Source organism: Lampris incognitus, chromosome 4 (genome assembly GCF_029633865.1).
Source record: "Lampris incognitus isolate fLamInc1 chromosome 4, fLamInc1.hap2, whole genome shotgun sequence".
In the NCBI taxonomy this organism is placed as follows: domain Eukaryota; kingdom Metazoa; phylum Chordata; class Actinopteri; order Lampriformes; family Lampridae; genus Lampris; species Lampris incognitus.
In genome coordinates, this window is record NC_079214.1 from 7977638 (window position 1) to 7995077 (window position 17440).

General features: G+C 47.6%; 2 protein-coding genes across 3 annotated transcripts; both read left to right on the forward strand.

Moving 5' to 3' along the window:
- Positions 1 to 391: 391 nt before the first annotated feature.
- Positions 392 to 5783, forward strand: LOC130111179 (zinc finger protein 319). The gene is made up of 2 exons (XM_056278254.1): positions 392 to 519; positions 1662 to 5783. The coding sequence occupies exon 2, from the start codon at positions 1796 to 1798 to the stop codon at positions 3575 to 3577; it is 1782 nt and encodes a 593-aa protein (XP_056134229.1). The 5' UTR covers positions 392 to 519; positions 1662 to 1795; the 3' UTR covers positions 3578 to 5783.
- A 311-nt stretch (positions 5784 to 6094) lies between these two features.
- Positions 6095 to 16428, forward strand: LOC130111181 (casein kinase II subunit alpha'-like). 2 transcript variants are annotated; one of them, XM_056278255.1, is made up of 12 exons: positions 6095 to 7149; positions 8997 to 9108; positions 9267 to 9368; positions 9532 to 9582; positions 9858 to 9917; positions 10384 to 10467; positions 10690 to 10800; positions 10950 to 11051; positions 11613 to 11713; positions 13352 to 13500; positions 15014 to 15101; positions 15974 to 16428. In XM_056278255.1, exons 1-11 carry the CDS (start codon positions 6638 to 6640, stop codon positions 15085 to 15087), a joined length of 1458 nt encoding a protein of 485 aa, XP_056134230.1. In that variant the 5' UTR covers positions 6095 to 6637; the 3' UTR covers positions 15088 to 15101; positions 15974 to 16428. The 2 variants fall into 2 exon arrangements, with proteins under 2 accessions (XP_056134230.1, XP_056134231.1); XM_056278256.1 differs by lacking the exon at positions 9532 to 9582.
- Positions 16429 to 17440: the final 1012 nt, after the last annotated feature.

Genomic DNA, 17440 nt, shown 5'->3' on the forward strand with positions numbered 1-17440 from the left:
CAACACAACACAATACGATACAATATAATATAATACCCTATAATATGATCACAGTTGCGGCTCTGTGTATTTTGATAGTACGGCGTGTACCGCCCCTCCCCCACGGTGTGTGCGCGCGCGCGGCCACGCGCACGCGACGCGTGCGCGCGCCCCACGACACCCACCCCCACCCCTGTGCGCGCGCCCGTCCTCCCCCAACCGTTATAATAAATAATAATAAAAGCCAAATGCCTCCGCGGACACCCCTTTTGTTATCCGTTTGAACGCATAGTGAGCTTAGGCCGGGAGGGGGGGAACCGGGACGTGGGGGGGAGGAAGGAAGGAAGCGGATGACCGGCCGGCGGTGACCGCAGAGCGGCTGACTGCGCAGCGGTTTCCGGTGTGTCCGTCTAGAGAGGATGGCGTCAGGGTCCGACGGCGTCTCCCCACCAGCGAGAAACCCGAGAGAATCCCCAAGGTTGCCGGCTGCAGGTCACGGAGCGGGGAGGAAAGCTGGCCCGCGCGTCTCTTCCTTCCCCTGTGAGTTTTTACAAAGGTGGCGCACTTAACGCACGTAAAAATGTCTTATTTGCCCGACAAACGGGCTTCGCCGTGCGAGGCGCACGGCCCCTCGGGCCCGGGGAGGCCCGGCTCCGATGCCCGCCGGGCGGAGCGGCTCGTATCCGGGCTAGTCGTTCGCGGCACCGGCGCTTCTGGAAACGTCGAAATCGCGGGCCGGGGGCCGTGCCTTTGTCCAGCCCGCCGCCCGCCGCCGCCCTACGGGGGTAGCGCGGCGGTTAGCAATGCGCTGGCTTGACCGGCAGCCTGGCGCTGAGCGGCCGGCAGCTTGGCTAGGCTAACCGAGCTAGCTAGCTAGCTAGCTAGCTTAGCCAAAACGGCGGGGACCAGATATAGCCTGGAAATAGAAGCCGTTCCACGTAACCCTCCACCCGCCTCGCCGCCCCAACCAGGGGGGGGGGGGGGGAGAAAAGATACTTTCGGATCAATTCTCTCCCCCCCCTCCCCCAGATTTGCTGCAGAAAAAGCTGCGAACGGCTAAATGTGCGCGTCGTGCAAAACAACCGGCGGGCGCTGAATTCAAACTGAATTTCGGCGAATCCAGATTGAAATCTGCTGCATGGCGAAGTTGCTTTTCAGTAAATACACACAGCCCCCCGACCCTCTCGACGCTCAGCCTGACAGCCGTGTTTACATGCCCGGCTCGGGGTACTGGCTGTGCTGCTAGCGAGCTAACGCGGTATTTCACCTTTCACATAACGATGTGTACTTTATACCTTGCGCGTCGTCGCCTTATCGGTACCAAAGCTAAAGTGCGTGCCCGCTAAACGGGTCGGCGTGTCTGCGGTTTGCGCCTCTTGCAGCTCTGCACGGACCCGTCAGCGACGTTGCAAGTGAATGATGGGTGCCACTCAAAGTGCATGTGGCAGACTTGATGTTGTCGAGCTGTGAGCCCATTCCTTGCCGTCTGTGCCGCCATATAGCGGAAGCAGTGTTTTACGGTGTATTGTCTTCATGCTTTTCACGTTTCTTTGTTTTCTTTAAGAGGACCGGTCGCAATAACTCACGAGCTCAACACACATTCATGTTTTAGTTTCGACAGCTGTGATTGCAATGCTACTCCTGTTGATGATATTCTGGCTTGTCACTCTCTATCCCCCCAGGTTCTCCCTCTATTTACAAAGGAAGTTTGTAATCGGTAACAAAACAGTCTGATCGCCGCCACCACTCCGACCACGTCCTCCTCCTGTGCTTGGCGGGAACATTTCCCCTGCTCTGCCGAAAACTGAATCCCTACATGCGAAGTGGAAGGATGACGGAGGCGTGGCAGCAGCAGCATGCAGTGGCTCCACCCTCGGTCGTGCACACCCTCCCCCAGGCTACCGACAACCCCCTGGGCTGTGCAGTGTACGGGGTTGTGCTGCAGCCCGATTCGGCTTTGCAGCAACCCCAGCACAACCAGCATGGCCAGCAGCATTCTGTGCCAGCCCAGCAGCCCTCCCTACAGGTAGGGGGCGAAAGAGGCCACAAGTGTGGCGCCTGCGGCCATGACATCTCCCACCTGGCCAACCCCCATGAGCACCAGTGCATGGTGAGCCAAGACCGCTCTTTCCAGTGCACCCAGTGTATGAAAATCTTCAGCCAGGCCACAGACCTGCTGGAGCACCAGTGTGTGCAAGTGGAGCAGAAGCCCTTCGTGTGCGGCGTTTGTAAGATGGGCTTTTCCCTACTCACCTCTTTGGCCCAGCATCATAATTCACACGGCAATGGAAACAACCCAATGAAGTGCTCCATCTGTGAGAAGACCTACCGCCCAGGGTCTGGCAACGTCACCCCGACCTCCTCGGCTGCCAACCCCCAGCAGCCGTCCACCGGTGAGACGTCGGGCGGTGGTGCGGCAATCGGCGCGTCATCCCCACCAGCGTTTGAGGCCTCAGCGCCAGACAGGCCCTATAAGTGCTCCGTGTGCCACAAGGCATTTCGACATTTGTCAGAGCTGACCCGCCACGAGAGGGTTCACACCGGCGAGAAGCCGTACAAGTGTGAGACGTGCGACAAAAGCTTCAGCCAGTCTTCTCACCTAGCCCATCACCAGCGCACGCACAGCTCGGAGCGGCCGTACAAGTGTGCCGTCTGCGAGAAGAGCTTCAAGCACCGCTCCCACCTCGTGCGCCACATGTACGCCCACTCAGGCGAGCACCTGTTCAAGTGCAATTTGTGCGAGATGCACTTTAAGGAGTCGTCCGAGCTCCTGCATCACCAGTGTCAGCCAATAGGGGAAAGGCCCTTCCGCTGCGGCTCGTGTGGGAAGAGCTTCAAGCGTCCCTCTGACCTGCGGCAGCACGAGCGAACCCACTCCGAGGAGCGGCCCTTCCAGTGTGAGGAGTGTCAGATGAGCTTCAAACAGCAGTACGCCCTCGTGCGTCACCGCCGTACCCACAAGAACCCCGCCGACCGGCCCTTCAAGTGCAACCTGTGCGACAAGGGCTTTCTGCAGCCGTCTCACCTGCTGTACCACCAACAGGTACATGGCATGGAGAGCCTGTTTAAGTGTGCGTCCTGCCAGAAGTCTTTCAGCCAATCGGGAGAGCTGCTCAGGCACAAGTGCGGTGGTGAGGTGGAAAAGCCCTACAAGTGCGACGTGTGCGGCAAAGGATACAAGAAAAACTCGACGCTGCAGCGCCACCAGAACTCCCACTGCACAGACAAGCCTCTCAAGTGCTCCCTGTGTGACAAGCGCTTCGTCTCCTCCTCGGAGTTCGTCCAGCATCGCTGCGACCCGATCCGGGAGAAGCCACTGAAGTGCCCCGACTGTGAAAAACGCTTCAAGTACTCCTCGGAGCTGCAGCGCCACCGCCGTGTCCACACGGGGGAGAAACCTTTTAAGTGCGCAAGCTGCGATAAGAGCTTTAAGCAGCGTGAGCACCTGGCCAAGCACCAGAGTGTTCACTCGCGAGAAACCCAGTTCAAATGTGTGTGGTGCGGCGAGCGTTTTGTTGACCTGACGGCCCTACAGGAGCACACAGTCCAGCACACCGCCGAGGGGGATAGCTTCCCGGCAGCCCCCTGCATCCCTTGAGCAACACTGCGCAGTGCCCTGGAGTCCATGGGCCCCGGGCAGGGACATGTGGTGCGTGGCCTGCTAGGCACGCCGTGCCAGACACCGCTGACCCATTTGTAGCTTAAAACATGCACCCATTATTGAGTCTGATATTTATTGCCAACTGTTGACTCTGTCCATGGCATAGGATCCCCTCCTCCACAGGGATGAGTACTGATGTCTTGGCCATGTGCTTAACTTTTGAAGCCGTGGAAAAACGTAAAGAGTAAAACTTTTTTTTTAAAGGCATGTCATGAAAAATGAGGGAGGACCTTGATTTGTTTGAAGCGAGCACAGGGCCGTGCTCCGTAGTTACATGTAGTTTTGTGTATTGTTTATCCACTATTGAGGAAGACAGAGAAGGTCCCGCACAGGAGTCTGCAAGGTCTGCTCATCTGTGAGCTCCGGAATTCCATGTGCCTTTTTACCAATTATTTCCTTTGTAAATAACCATTTTCATTTCATGTGAAAGAGCTCAGAACCCTCCACCACCACTACCCCCCCCCCAACACAGTGGCGTCCTCTCACATAGATCTAGATGTTCTTGCATGAATATTTATCATATGTTAACATCACTGTTGTGTTTTACAAGATTTGGTTATTTAGGAACACAAGTGATGAAGTAGGAAAAAAAAAACAAGTGGAATTGTGAAACTGTATAGCCTGTGTCCAATTAAGTCTGTGTTGTTGCATCTTTGTACTAAAATAAATGACATCAAGGTAACTTACCCATACCAGTGATGTCACACACTCAATGTGCAGTAGAACATGCACAGTGTAATATTATGACTACTGAGTAATGGCATAGTCTTCTGTTTGTTATGAAATATTATAGATTGTGTGTAATAAGCTCATGTAAACATTACAAAATGTATATTGCTTCTGTTACCTGCTTTTCCAGTCACAATGAATGAAGTTGCTGAATTTTGCAAGCACAAATAGATGATTACATGACTGTATGACAGACTTGTTATTCTTTTTGCTCACTTGCCATTAAGTAGAGGCATTAGTTACTGTGCGATACCTATACCCTGAGTAATGTTATTTTCCTCTAGATGAATTGGCTTTGGTATGCTGAATATCAACCAGATTCCAGCCACCTTCGGTCCAGATGAGAGGGTCATCATGTTCTCTGTTGCCTCAAAGTTGTGACATTTTTGACGGTTTATGCTGAGGATTTTAATCAAAGGTGTATTTAATTTACTGTGTGAAGTCCGGATTCTCTCTGGTATAGCTAAAAGACCATATTTTTTAAAAATTTCAAGTAACCTGACAAAGAGGGCACTTCATTGGATCTTTCAATACTTTCTCTGCAGCAATGCTCCTGCATGAGTTTCAGTCCTCCTAGTGCATCTGCTTCAGCGTCCCCCTCTCACTGGGGAGTAAAGTGTTTTATAGATTAGAATATATACAAATATATGAATAAAAATATATACTACATCATGTTCATACTGTACACATACGGCAATTAAAATAAATCACACTACCAACAAAGTCAACTGTGTTCGGTTTTCAATTTAGCTCATGCTGCCATGTGGCTGTGGCTGTTTGTCCAGGACAGCTCACATTGTCATTGCAAAGATTGACTCCAACTAATAACACGGGACAAGAATTGATTCTGCCAGGCAGCCTGGAAAAGGAGATTTCGGGTCAATGCTTTTTAGGTCGGTGTTGACAAGAGTAGAGGCAGGAGGAGAGTTTAAAAGATGGGTTTGCTGACAGTAACCTGGAAGCAACATGACACGATAATGATACTGTACTGTAGCTGGGAAACAGGATCCAGAGCCTAAACAATAGATTACACATGTGTGCATCCACTCGAGTAATTCTTTTTATACACCATTCCAAGTTTATGAACAAACCCCCTTCATTTAACATTGAGTGAATTTGCAGCAGCATTCAAAAGGCAGCCTACATGCAACATATGTCCCCTAGACGCCTTTGCTTCAATTACAATGCAGGAAACTGATCTGTCTGTAGTCTACCTAGGGGGGTTTTCACTTATTTCACTTTTCTTCTTCTTCGTTATATTGTTTCTTCTTCGTGGTTTGTTAATTTCCCTGGAATTGCTTTTGTCGCTTGGAAAAACTTGTAACTGTCCTTGCAACGCTGCCCCCCCCTGTACCCGCATTCATTGTAATTTTGGTTTTTTGACACGATGTTCTTGTTTGCAACTGTTGGTCAATAAAAGCTCATTTAAAAAGAGACGAGAAAGCTTCCTGTGTCGACGTCACACGGTGAGGACGCGAACGAACTTTCACTGAACAACAGGTAGGATTAGGTTAACCCAAACCAACAAGTGCACCTTGCCAGAATTACAATTAATATAAAAAAATCAACATACAGTATGAATAACTAAAGAGCGTAAAACCACAACCACGGAAATAAAAGAAATATCACAAACAGACGATTAATAGTAAGAAAAAGGAGGCGCTCGTTCTGGTCTCCGCGACGTCCGATCACTTCCGGGTCATGTTCGCCCCCCGGCAGAAACGGTCGTCGGCTCGTCTACTGGCGCTTGAACGTCCTTTAAATTCATCCGTCACTCGTCTCCGATAAATATTATTGAAATATTGATATTAAAAAAAAACAATTTTTTTTCGAATACACAAACATTAGCAATAACGACGGAATTAGTCAAGTCTGAGTTATTGGTCAGCTCGCTCCATGTCGCACCCGACTTCCGCTCTGAGCGACCATTTCCACAGCGGACTAGCGGGCTAGCTTCAGCTAACGTCCGCTAGCAGCGCTGTTGGCTTCGTCCATCCGGACCGCCGGTATTTAAAGTCGCTCTAAATTTTTAATCAACACCGTCATCGTTTAGTGAATATTAAACTACGGCTTTACACGCCACCACTGTGCCGCTATATTAGCCGAGGCTTCAATTCCAACAGATTTCTGAGTGGGGCGAGTTCTCTCTGGCGAGCTATAGTTAGCATTAGCCGAGGGCTAGCTAGCGCTGGTTCATGTAACAGGGGAGGGGACTTCGTCAGATCCCACTAAAACCAGTGTAACCAGCACACTGGACGTCTCTAATTGATGCTAATTACTCGTCGGCGAGTACACGGAGCCTGTAGGGAGGTCAGTTGCTATCGCAAGCTGCTTATTATTGCATCATTTCTTAGCATTTCTCTGCGCTACCTCAGCCCCTCACCTCTCCTCTCTGGAGCTTTCCTGAAGCTGGCGGGCCGCCGTCTCCTCCTGACGGGGCTCCGACACTCCCTCTCTCCTGCGCCCTTTATCCCCTCAGCAGGCGCTCCTGGTCAACGGGCATCGGCGAAAGACTTCGGTCAGCCGAGGGCGAAAGTTGCCCAAACCAATGTAGAGGTGTACACGGAGGTGCTGAAGCCAAGAGTCCCCCAGAGTCGGTGCACCTCCTTTCAGCTCCGCGGCCAGAAGGCTGCAGAGGAAGGCGAACCTCCCCGACACCGAGTCCCGGAGCTCGCCATGCCCGGATCCACGGCCAGCAGCAAGGCCCGGGTGTACACGGATGTCAACACTCAGAAGAGCAGAGAATACTGGGACTATGATGCACATGTACCCAGCTGGAGGTAGAGCTCAATGTTACAGTATTAACAGTTTCATTTAGCAGACGCTTTTATCCAAAGCGACATATATCTGAGGGTTAATACAACACAAGCAAGGATTTAGTCAGGGGACAACGATGCAAGTAAGTGCCAGGAAACCAGGTTCAAGTCCGATAGGACATGGGTGTCAACGGGCAATGCATATGGTGCATAGAAGTGATTTTTGGGGGGGGGGGGTATTAGTACCATCAGGTGTGGAGGTGTTCGTGAAAGAGCCGGGTCTTTAGCTTCTTAAAGATGGAGAGGGATACAGCGGATCGAATGGAGTTTGGTAACTCGTTCCACGAGTCTAGCTAGTGGCTTAGGGCCCCATTGTGGTGGGGCCCTAAGTCACACTATGTGTCAAGCACAGCAGTGTGTCAAACACAGCAGAAGTAGAGGAAATGGCATGCACCGATATCACTTTCCACTGCCGATGCCGACCCGACCATTACTTTTGCTGAACAGGGCAGATTTACACCATTGGTTTGGGGTCAGTGTGACAAAATAATGGACATAGATCCATTCATTCATTCATTCATTATCCAAACCGCTTATCCTACTCTCAGGGTCGCGGGGATGCTGGAGCCTATCCCAGCAGTCATTGGGCATTGGACGCAGAATCCAGTTTTGTTTTGTTTTTTTACACCATTAAAGCAATACAGGCTACCAAGCGGCAAATTTTTTTTTTAATGCAGTAAATCAAACCATTTTGATTTTATTTTACATGCCACTGATGAGTTTAGTCTTGCATAAAAGCTCAAGATACCAATCCTCCATATCTGATACCAGTTTAAGGTATTGATGCTGTCCTTTTGGAAAGCCACTTAAATGCAGAAGTATGTTCTTTTTTTGCCCAAATAGCACTTGCATATGTAAAGCGCTTAAAGGCAATGAGCGCAACAAATCGGCTCAGATGCAGGAGGATACACAAGCAACACGTTTAAACGACGTTCTTTCTCAGCCAGCATGGACTTTGTATGCACTTTATATGAACGTGCTATTTGAGAAATTAAACATGTTCTATGTTTAAGTGGCTTTCTAGCTTCTCCTTTGTTTGATGTATATTGGCCTCTTTTGGGTGCCCCTTGTTTACACTGTTTATTTGCCAAGCTAAATTTTTCCCATAAATCTGAGAAGCAGTGCATGGAATGTCATTTTTATTAGAACAGTAGGGAATACATATTCAGTAGAAAAAAAACCCAGCCATACTATCAAAGCCAAGATGACGTTCCTGTTTATCTGAGCCAGGGAGGAGGAGGGGGGAAGATGTGCTTCCACATTTTCTTGGATATGAGAACTAGGGATGCTCTGATTTCCCTTTCACTGCCAATACTGATTCTGAGTATAAATCTTTTGAATATGGCCAAGACTGAGTGCTGAGCTGAACCATTGCCTTTTGCTTAATAATGTGAAGCCCGAACTCCATACATTCAGGGTCAGTGGGTAAAATCACTGAAATGGAATCAGGTTTTTTGCATCATTAAAGAAGTAGCGGCTTCCATACTCCAAAAAAATGTTGTAAATCAAGCGATTTTCTCAGATTTGTGATATGTTACTCATGGCTTTTGGTACTGGATTTCAGCCTTTGGTAAAATCTCTGATACAATACTCCATTTTAGCCTGGTACTGACCCGATACCAGTATCAATATTTGTGCATCCCTAGGGAGAACAGTATCCCCTATTAGCAGACTTGACCTTAACGGGGGACATTTTCTTCTTCATTTGATGATGGTCTTGTGAGCCTTAGAAAGTGATACTTGAATGAGGTATGATCATCACGGCATAGAACGAGGTTCTTGCATTCATTGCTTCCTAAATGTCTCTCTAGCAATCAAGACAACTATCAGCTGGTGCGTAAATTGGGCAGAGGAAAGTACAGCGAGGTGTTTGAAGCTATCAATGTGAGCAACAATGAGAAAGTGGTGGTGAAAATCCTCAAGGTAAACCCTTCACATTTTTCTGTATTCACTGGTGATACCTGCACAAGCTTCTCTCCTATGTCGCCCATGACATGACTTTATGAAACACGCCAGTGTCCTAGCTTTGGTAGGTGTTACCCTGTGGATCGCTGGTTTGAATCACTTGGCTTCTCTTTTAGCCCGTCAAGAAGAAGAAGATTAAACGAGAAATTAAAATCCTGGAGAACCTGCGCGGGGGAACCAACATCATACGTCTGGTTGATACTGTCAAAGACCCTGTGGTGAGTTTGAGTCCTCAGTTCAGTCTGTTGCATGTGGCAGTGCTCGTGAGGTAGTGCAGTCGTGCTTGTGACCACGTGTCATTCTGACGATCATGTGTCCACCCACCTGCTTTTTTTTCTTTTTTTTTCATTAATTACGCCTTCTCTTATCCTCTCTTTGCAGTCCCGAACACCAGCGCTTGTCTTTGAGTGCATCAATAACACAGATTTTAAGGTACTTAATATTTGGCTGAGATCCTACCAGAGGGTTTACCATCAGGCACTGATAACTTATTAATATCATGCATAACTGTCAGGTTTTTGTTTGCAAGGAGTAGAAACTAGGCAATTTGGCCCAAGTTATGCCAAATTCCTTGTATGTGCAAGCTTACTGTGCAAATTAAATGGCCTTATCTTGATTCTACTGACACCATGTAACCAATAACCTGCTGTCTGCCAAACACACACCTCCCTCCTGAGTGTTGTTCCCCCCCTTCCTCTCTCTCATAGGAGCTGTACCAGAAGCTGACAGACTTTGATATTCGTTACTACATGTATGAGCTCCTCAAGGTAAGACAATACTGATTGCCTCAGATGTAAACTTGTGAGAGGCACCAACATTGTTACTAGTAATACTGGTTGCAAAACCATATTACCAGTATTATTACTCTTCTGCAACTCTTCTACATGACTTCTTTGAAAATGCTGTTAAGGTGAAACATTAATTGATCAGAATTTTACGCTGTGATATAATACCAGTTTGCGGTAGCACTTTTGCACCATTGGTGATTAGTAATCTCTATGTGTGCTAGGATATTTTTCTTTAACAGAGTTGCCAAATTTCAGTGTTGGAGTGATAACGTGACAGTTTAAAGTTCATACCGCCGGTGTTGCCTTAATGGGCCATATCCCAGGGAAAATTGTCCACAGAAACAATCCCATACCAATGAATCCACTTTGAGATCCAGCAGCTGATCGTGCATCAGTCGGCGATGGCCATTGACAGCAGTTTTGATTCTCTCCCCCACCCTCCCAGGCTCTGGATTACTGCCACAGTATGGGGATCATGCACAGGGATGTGAAGCCCCACAATGTGATGATTGACCACCAGCTGAGAAAGGTGCAGTCTGTATCAACCTCCCTGTCTGTAGTCACTTCTTCACACACGTTCTGATCCCTGAGAGAACTCGACCTTACCAGACTGCATTTGTCAAATAATTATAAGAACATAGTTCAAGGGAATTGTAGCAAAGCTGATAATCATCTCTGTGCTAATAAAAGGAATCACGTTGTTAACCTCTGCATAGAAATCTGATGAACTTGTGTCTTCTCCATGTCGCAGTTGCGTCTCATAGACTGGGGGCTGGCAGAGTTCTACCATCCCGCTCAGGAATACAACGTCAGGGTGGCCTCACGCTATTTTAAAGGCCCTGAGCTGCTAGTAGACTATCAGGTACATCTGCCATATTCTTGAACCGCTCTCAAATAACAGCAGTAAAACAGCACTAACTCACATTCACTGGCCAGACAGTACAGGACCGATTCCACCCTCCATCTCCCTGTTTTGATTGGTTCATCAGAGGTTTTTTTTTTTTTTTCTAGATGTACGACTATAGTTTGGACATGTGGAGTCTTGGCTGTATGCTGGCAAGCATGATCTTTCTCAAGGAACCTTTCTTCCATGGGCAGGACAACTACGACCAGGTAAGGCCTTAACCTGAAGGACCAGTCAACAAAAATGAAACGTGCCTGTGCATTCTTGAGTTCAGCAAGATGTGGAGTTCTAAAAACGAGAAAGTAAACACATTTAAAGTGTTGCAAACATCTGTGGATGAACAAGATCCTTCCCCTGCATGTTTGAACTTATTTCTAAAATGTACATAGTAGTTGGAAGTATCATCTGACAACAACCCTGTGTCTGAACTTGTTTGTAGAAATGGTGCTTTTCTCTTACTGTCTGATAACATTTATTGATCGGGACTAAATGTTTAGGTGGACAGGTGCAAAATGGCTGCAGATGAGAGCTCATACATCATTTAAGTCAGATTAAAAATAATTTCTAACTGGATATTTATTAAACAACACCAGAAATTATAATTGTAGCACAACAAAAAAGGAATATAGAACTTAATAATTCATATTTAATAGTAATGTTGATGAATTGTGGCTACAGAGTGGTTTATTTAGAGGTGAAAGTAATGATCTTTACTTACTTGGTTTTGCTGTGCAGACATGTTGCTGACTGTGTCATCATTCCTTTTCCAGCTGGTTCGCATTGCTAAGGTTCTTGGGACTGATGAGCTCTTCGGCTACTTGCACAAGTATCACATAGAACTGGACACTCGCTTTAAAGACCTGCTGGGCCAGTAAGTATCAGGCAGGGGACAACCTGCAGCCTGGTCAAAGCAAACCTGTTCTCCATGAAACTTGGATGAATCAGTATAAAATCTTTCATGCTTGTTCAAACTAAGAATCGCCAGAGTTTGACTACATTGGTCTAATCAACCGTTGCTAGTCACGTGATGCCACATGCCGTGTGATCTTCCAGGTTGAAAGTGTGTGTGGCGAAAACAGACAGGCTACTTCGTTAAACCGTGTCAGTGCCGTGTAAACTGCTGAAATTGAAACTTGGTTGTTGTTTCATATTTGATGGGAAACACAGACATAAGAATTATTTCATCAAATATCCATCATTTGGGCATCCGGATAGTGTGGCGGTCTATTCTGTTGCCTACCAACACGTAGCTCACCGCTTCAAATCCCTGTGTTACCTCCGGCTTGGTCGGGCATCCCTACAGACACAATTGGCTGTGTCTGCGGGTGGGAAGCCGGATGTGGGTATGTGTCCTGGTCGCTGCACTACTAGCACCTCATCTGGTCGGTTGGGGCGTCTGTTCAGGGGGGAGGGGGAACTGGGGGGAATAGCGTGATCCTCCCATGCGCTACGTCCCCCTGGTGAAACTCCTCACCATCAGGTGAAAAGAAGCGGCTGGTGACTCCACATGTATCGGAGGAGGCATGTGGTAGTCTGCAGCACTCCCCGGCTTGGCAGATGGGGTGGAGCAGCAACTGGGACAGCTCGGAAAATAGGGTAATTGGCGAAGAAGTACAATTGGGGAGACAAAGGGGGGGGGGTCAGAAAAAAGAAAAAAAATAATCATTTTAAAATTAGTTGGAGCCATAGGGAAAAGGAGACGGCTAACTCGAATGTCAACTTGTCAAGTGAAAGAATTCCCAGATACCAGAATTCCCAGATTTTTTTTACATTTTTTTATTTCCCCCCTTCCTTCTCTCCCCAATTGTACCTGGCCAATCACCCTGCTCTCTGAGCCGTCTGGTCGCTGCTCCACCCCCTCTGCCAATCCGGGGAGGGCTGCAGACTACCACATCTCCTCCGATACATGTGGAGTCACCAGCCGCTGCTTTTTACCTGACGGTGAGGAGTTTCACCAGGGGGACGTAGCGCATTGAAGGATCATGCTAATCCCCCTGGTTCCCCCTCCCTCCTTAACAGGCACCCCGACCGACCAGAGGAGGTGCCAGTGCAGCGACCAGGACATGTATCCACAACCGGCTTCCCACCCACAGACACGGCCAATTGTGTCTGTAGGGACGCCTGACCAAGCCGGAGGTAACACGGGGATTCGATCCAGCGATTCCTGTGTTGGTAGGCAACGGAATAGACAGCTACGCTACCTGGACGCCCAAGTCCAACCTTTCTAATTGACCAGATGTAGCTGAACGCCATTATCTGTCAAGATAGTGTTCCTGCTGCTACTCACACACCATTCATTCAGAATATCAGGAGCCGTGCTCAGGTTTAGAAGTTTCCAGTCCCATACTTTCTCACCATGTGAAGATCCTTGGGATCATTTCTGTTCTTCAGTTTACACACACGGGAGCGCTTTGTGTTGCCTTCAGTCAGTTAAAGCCCTGTAGATTTGTGCAGACTCAGCTGTCTGTCTGTTGGGAAAGTAGACCTGACGTTGTTGTGTTGTGTCCAGGCAGACCAGGAAGCGCTGGGAACAGTTTGTCCAGACGGAGAACCAGCACCTGGTCAGTCCGGAGGCCCTCGACCTGCTGGACAAACTGCTGCGGTACGACCACCAGCAGAGGCTGACCGCTGCCGAGGCCATGCAGCACCCCTACTTCTGTGAGTACCGCCTTCTCCTCCTCTTTCTTCTTCTTTGTCCATTTCTCCTTCCACCTTTCTTTTCTTCTTCTCCTTCCTCCTCTTCTTCTTTTAAAACTGTTCCAGTGTGTGTGCTTTCTGAAAAACAAAAACTAAAGACCCACTTCTGTGGAGAGAAAACTACTCGTGCCAAGTGTACATCACACGACTTTAAAAAAAAAGGAGAGCAGCTCACATCTAACGACTGTCTGAAGACTGTCTTCTAAAAAATCATTGTTAGAGCGCACACGAGGCGATTTAGGAAGGACGGAGAATCATAGTGAGGTCGCACATCACAGGATTTTTACAAGAATTTTTCAAGTCCTCGCGCTGTTACAACAATTTGCCCTGGCAACGCAGTGTGCCGGAATGTTCATCTGTGCAGCCAGTCCCGAGAAGCTGATTTTCTTTAAACAGATGAGAAAAGGTCGCCAGACACCTTCACGTAGTAATGACCGACTGCTAGCAGATATGTTATCTTGTGTTTCTCCTCTGTGTCATGGTAAACGTCTGCCGCGACATTGAAAAGGCTGTCATGTCGCCACCACAGCTCCACCGACGTCTTGTCCACTTCTTCCCCGCCATGTTTTTGGTTTATTCTTCTTCCTCGGGTTTAACGGCGGTTGGCGTTTGGTTTTATTGTGATCTCATTCATTGGCAGTTGGCAAGCCATGTGAACGGTTGCGTCACTGCAGCTCCAACAGACCCCTGACAAAACCAAACCATTCTGAAATGATCCGGTAGGTCACTGACAATTTCCAGACTGGAGTGGGAAAGAAGAATCCCGTCTTCGACCATCTCGCATTACAGGACCGTTAAAACTGACAGACTCTGGATTTTGCAACGATTTCTTCAAGATTATTCTGCGACTGAGATTAGTTGGAGTTCCGCTGGGGACTTAAAATCGGGGCAAAAGTCGGCTGATGTACACTAGCCTTTAGATGCAATATTAGGACACTGTTATAGGTTTCAGACTTGTGAGACGTTGATCCGTGTATATGAAGAAGACGTCAGTGTTGGGGGAAAACCTCTCTGCATCTTTTAATATTGCAAGAAACTTTTAGAATTTCAAACCTACTTCTGAGGTAATTCATCCAGAGAACAAACCTACTTCAGGGGTAGTTAACATGTGTAGGCATATAAAGGTATATAATGAAAGCGGACATCTGGTTTGTCGTCACTCCGGAGTGTGTTCGAGAACACTTAACTGAGATGTATAGCGCTATTCCAACTGCCCTCGGATTAAATGTCAACATTCCTGTGCCGATACGGGCATGCATTCTGGAATGTTCTCTCATCTTCATGTACTTTTGTCCACAGATACGACATGTACCTGTTTAAACTCGACCCAAGTCTGTCTTACGACCGTGTTGTCGTGTCTGTCGGTGCCTCATGTATCCTGTAACGTTCATATTCCAAGCGACTCCGTTTGTGGTTGAGTTCATCTTGTGCCTTTTGAACAGGAAGTGATGTAATGCTGTCTTATGTCATTCAGATCCTGTGCTGAAGGAACAAAACAACACCAATTCAGATGGAACAAAGGCAATAAGCAGCGCTAATGCTACATGATGAGCAGGGAGGAGGTAACACACACGCACACACACACACACACACACACACACACGTGTTACTGCATCAGTAACACTCAGTATAAATGAGGCGTGTACGTTTTCCAGTTGATCATATCCACATGGATTATCCTGTGTTTGTATAAACTGTGAAAGACTGGATTTTGTACAACAGACGAAGATTCGGAACACCTTGTCCCAACCATTTCCCATGATGCATCTCTGAGACCAGTGGAGAGATTTTGATGGTTAATGATCAGAAATCTGTAGTTTCATTACGGATCTAAATTTACTTCATTTTTTTTAATAGACTAGTTGTAAATGAATCGTGTGTTGGACTAACATACATACATACTGACAACTGTGTTTAGCACAAGCAACTTGAATTTCTTCTTCATGACAGAACTTCTCCATCAGATAAACACCGGGTGAAGCAAGTGTTTCATAAAAAATATAGTTTCCTGTTTGATATTTTTGGCTCCCTATTCTTATTCCTTTGGCTGTAACCATGACTGAAGGGATAAATTCACATCTGCCAGTTGAATGGGGTTTAGAGGGTCCAAAAACACCGAGTACTATTCATTTAGCTGGTTTTACTTGATCCAAACTGCCAACATGGTGAGGAAAAGTAGGGATGAGTCATTTTTCAAACTATACCAATATATATATATATATATATATATATATATATATTAGCAGTTTAAAGGTGTCAGTAGATTGGATTTGAAATCCATTTAATTGGCTGGTACAGAAAAGTTAATCTGGTAGCCATATTGAGTTCGGCCTCCACTGCTCTGACACGCAGGTACACTCATCGAAACCCAGACGACTGTTTAGGGCCCGAGTTCTGATTGGTTTCGTCTTGTCTCCCCCCCATGTCCCCTCAGGAAGAAAACTTTGTTACCTCAACTTGTGACCTTGTCGTGGCAGAAACCTCCACCTCCAAACCAACAGCCATACTGGAGGAAGATGTCATTTTTCCAGCAAAGAAAACCCCCACATGGATTTACCCTCTCCAAAGCCCAAGGAGGGGAAGAAACGGTGCCACTTTGGTCCAAGTCTACAATGCAACAGATCTGAGCTTTGAGGTGCCCCCTGCCCCCCTTTCCAAGACCCCCCCTCCCTCCCTCCCCCACATAACCCTGGTTTTAAAGTGAGCAGAGTGACTGGTGTTGGATCAGTACCAAGCTGGTGTCTTGCTGTAGGATGATTTGCAGCATTGTGACGCTGTTCTGACCTGAGATCCATTTCCAGGTTATCGCACTGAATGGCATGGAGGCTCCTTTCTGCTATAGATAGAACTAATGCTATATTGAAAGAGAATAAACCATTTTTATTTAAAGGTGTTTGTGTTCCGCCTCTTTCGACTAAAGCCACAGGAAAGTGTGACGGAGGTGAGGGCAGCTGGTTCTCGTGGTGTTTTTTTTGCAGCTTCATATGAGTCAGATGGTTTTGTATTTTGTGGGCCGTGGCAGACTTGTCCATTCTCAACAGTTCATACAAACTGTATTTATTTTTATTTTTTTTCCAGCCCGTGACTAAGATAGCTCCTTCAGTGTTGGATGGCAAAGACTGAATCAGAAGCGAGATCGTCCTCTCACAAAGGTTGTGGTCTTCGACAAGCTACCTGTTTTTAGCTTCTGAGCAGTCAGTCCTGACTTGTCCACACCTCACGTTAAAGATATAATCCTGAAGATTTTACACTCAAACGTTCATTTTTTTATTAATGGATAATTCAAGACGACGACTTCTGTATTTGTTCCTCTGAATGGATGACTTTGTCTGCACTTTCCCCGGGAAAATGTGGGGGCACAAGTGTTTCACATCTGCCAGCGTCTACATAAGAGCCCGAGAGTTAAACTGAAATAATGACCTTCAGGATTTTAGCTTTAAGCAGCGAGGTTCCAGGCGTCTACCAACATGGGGATCTTCGAATCTCCGTGTGTCCTGGTCGCTGCACTAGCGCCTCCTCTGGTCGGTCCGGGCGCCTGTTCGGGGAGGGGGGGGGGGGCTGGGGGGAAATGGCGTGATCCTCCCACGCGCTACATCCTTCTGGTGAAACTCCTCACTGTCAGGTGAAAACAAGCGGCCGGCGACTCCACAGACATGGTAGTCTGCAGCCCCCCCCCGATCAGCAGAGGGGGTGGGGCAGCTCAGAAAATAGGGTAATTGGCCAAGTACAATTGGGGAGAAAAAGGGAGAAATCCCCCTCCCCCCTAAAAAAAAAAAAGCGAGGTTCCTGTGACGTTTCTGGACGTCTAGTTAAATTAGATGGGAGGAAATGCAAATTTTGCAGCGCTGAGTAAAAATGGCGGGTCGTTGGTTCTGTTCACCTCCTGCGGTGTTTATAACCT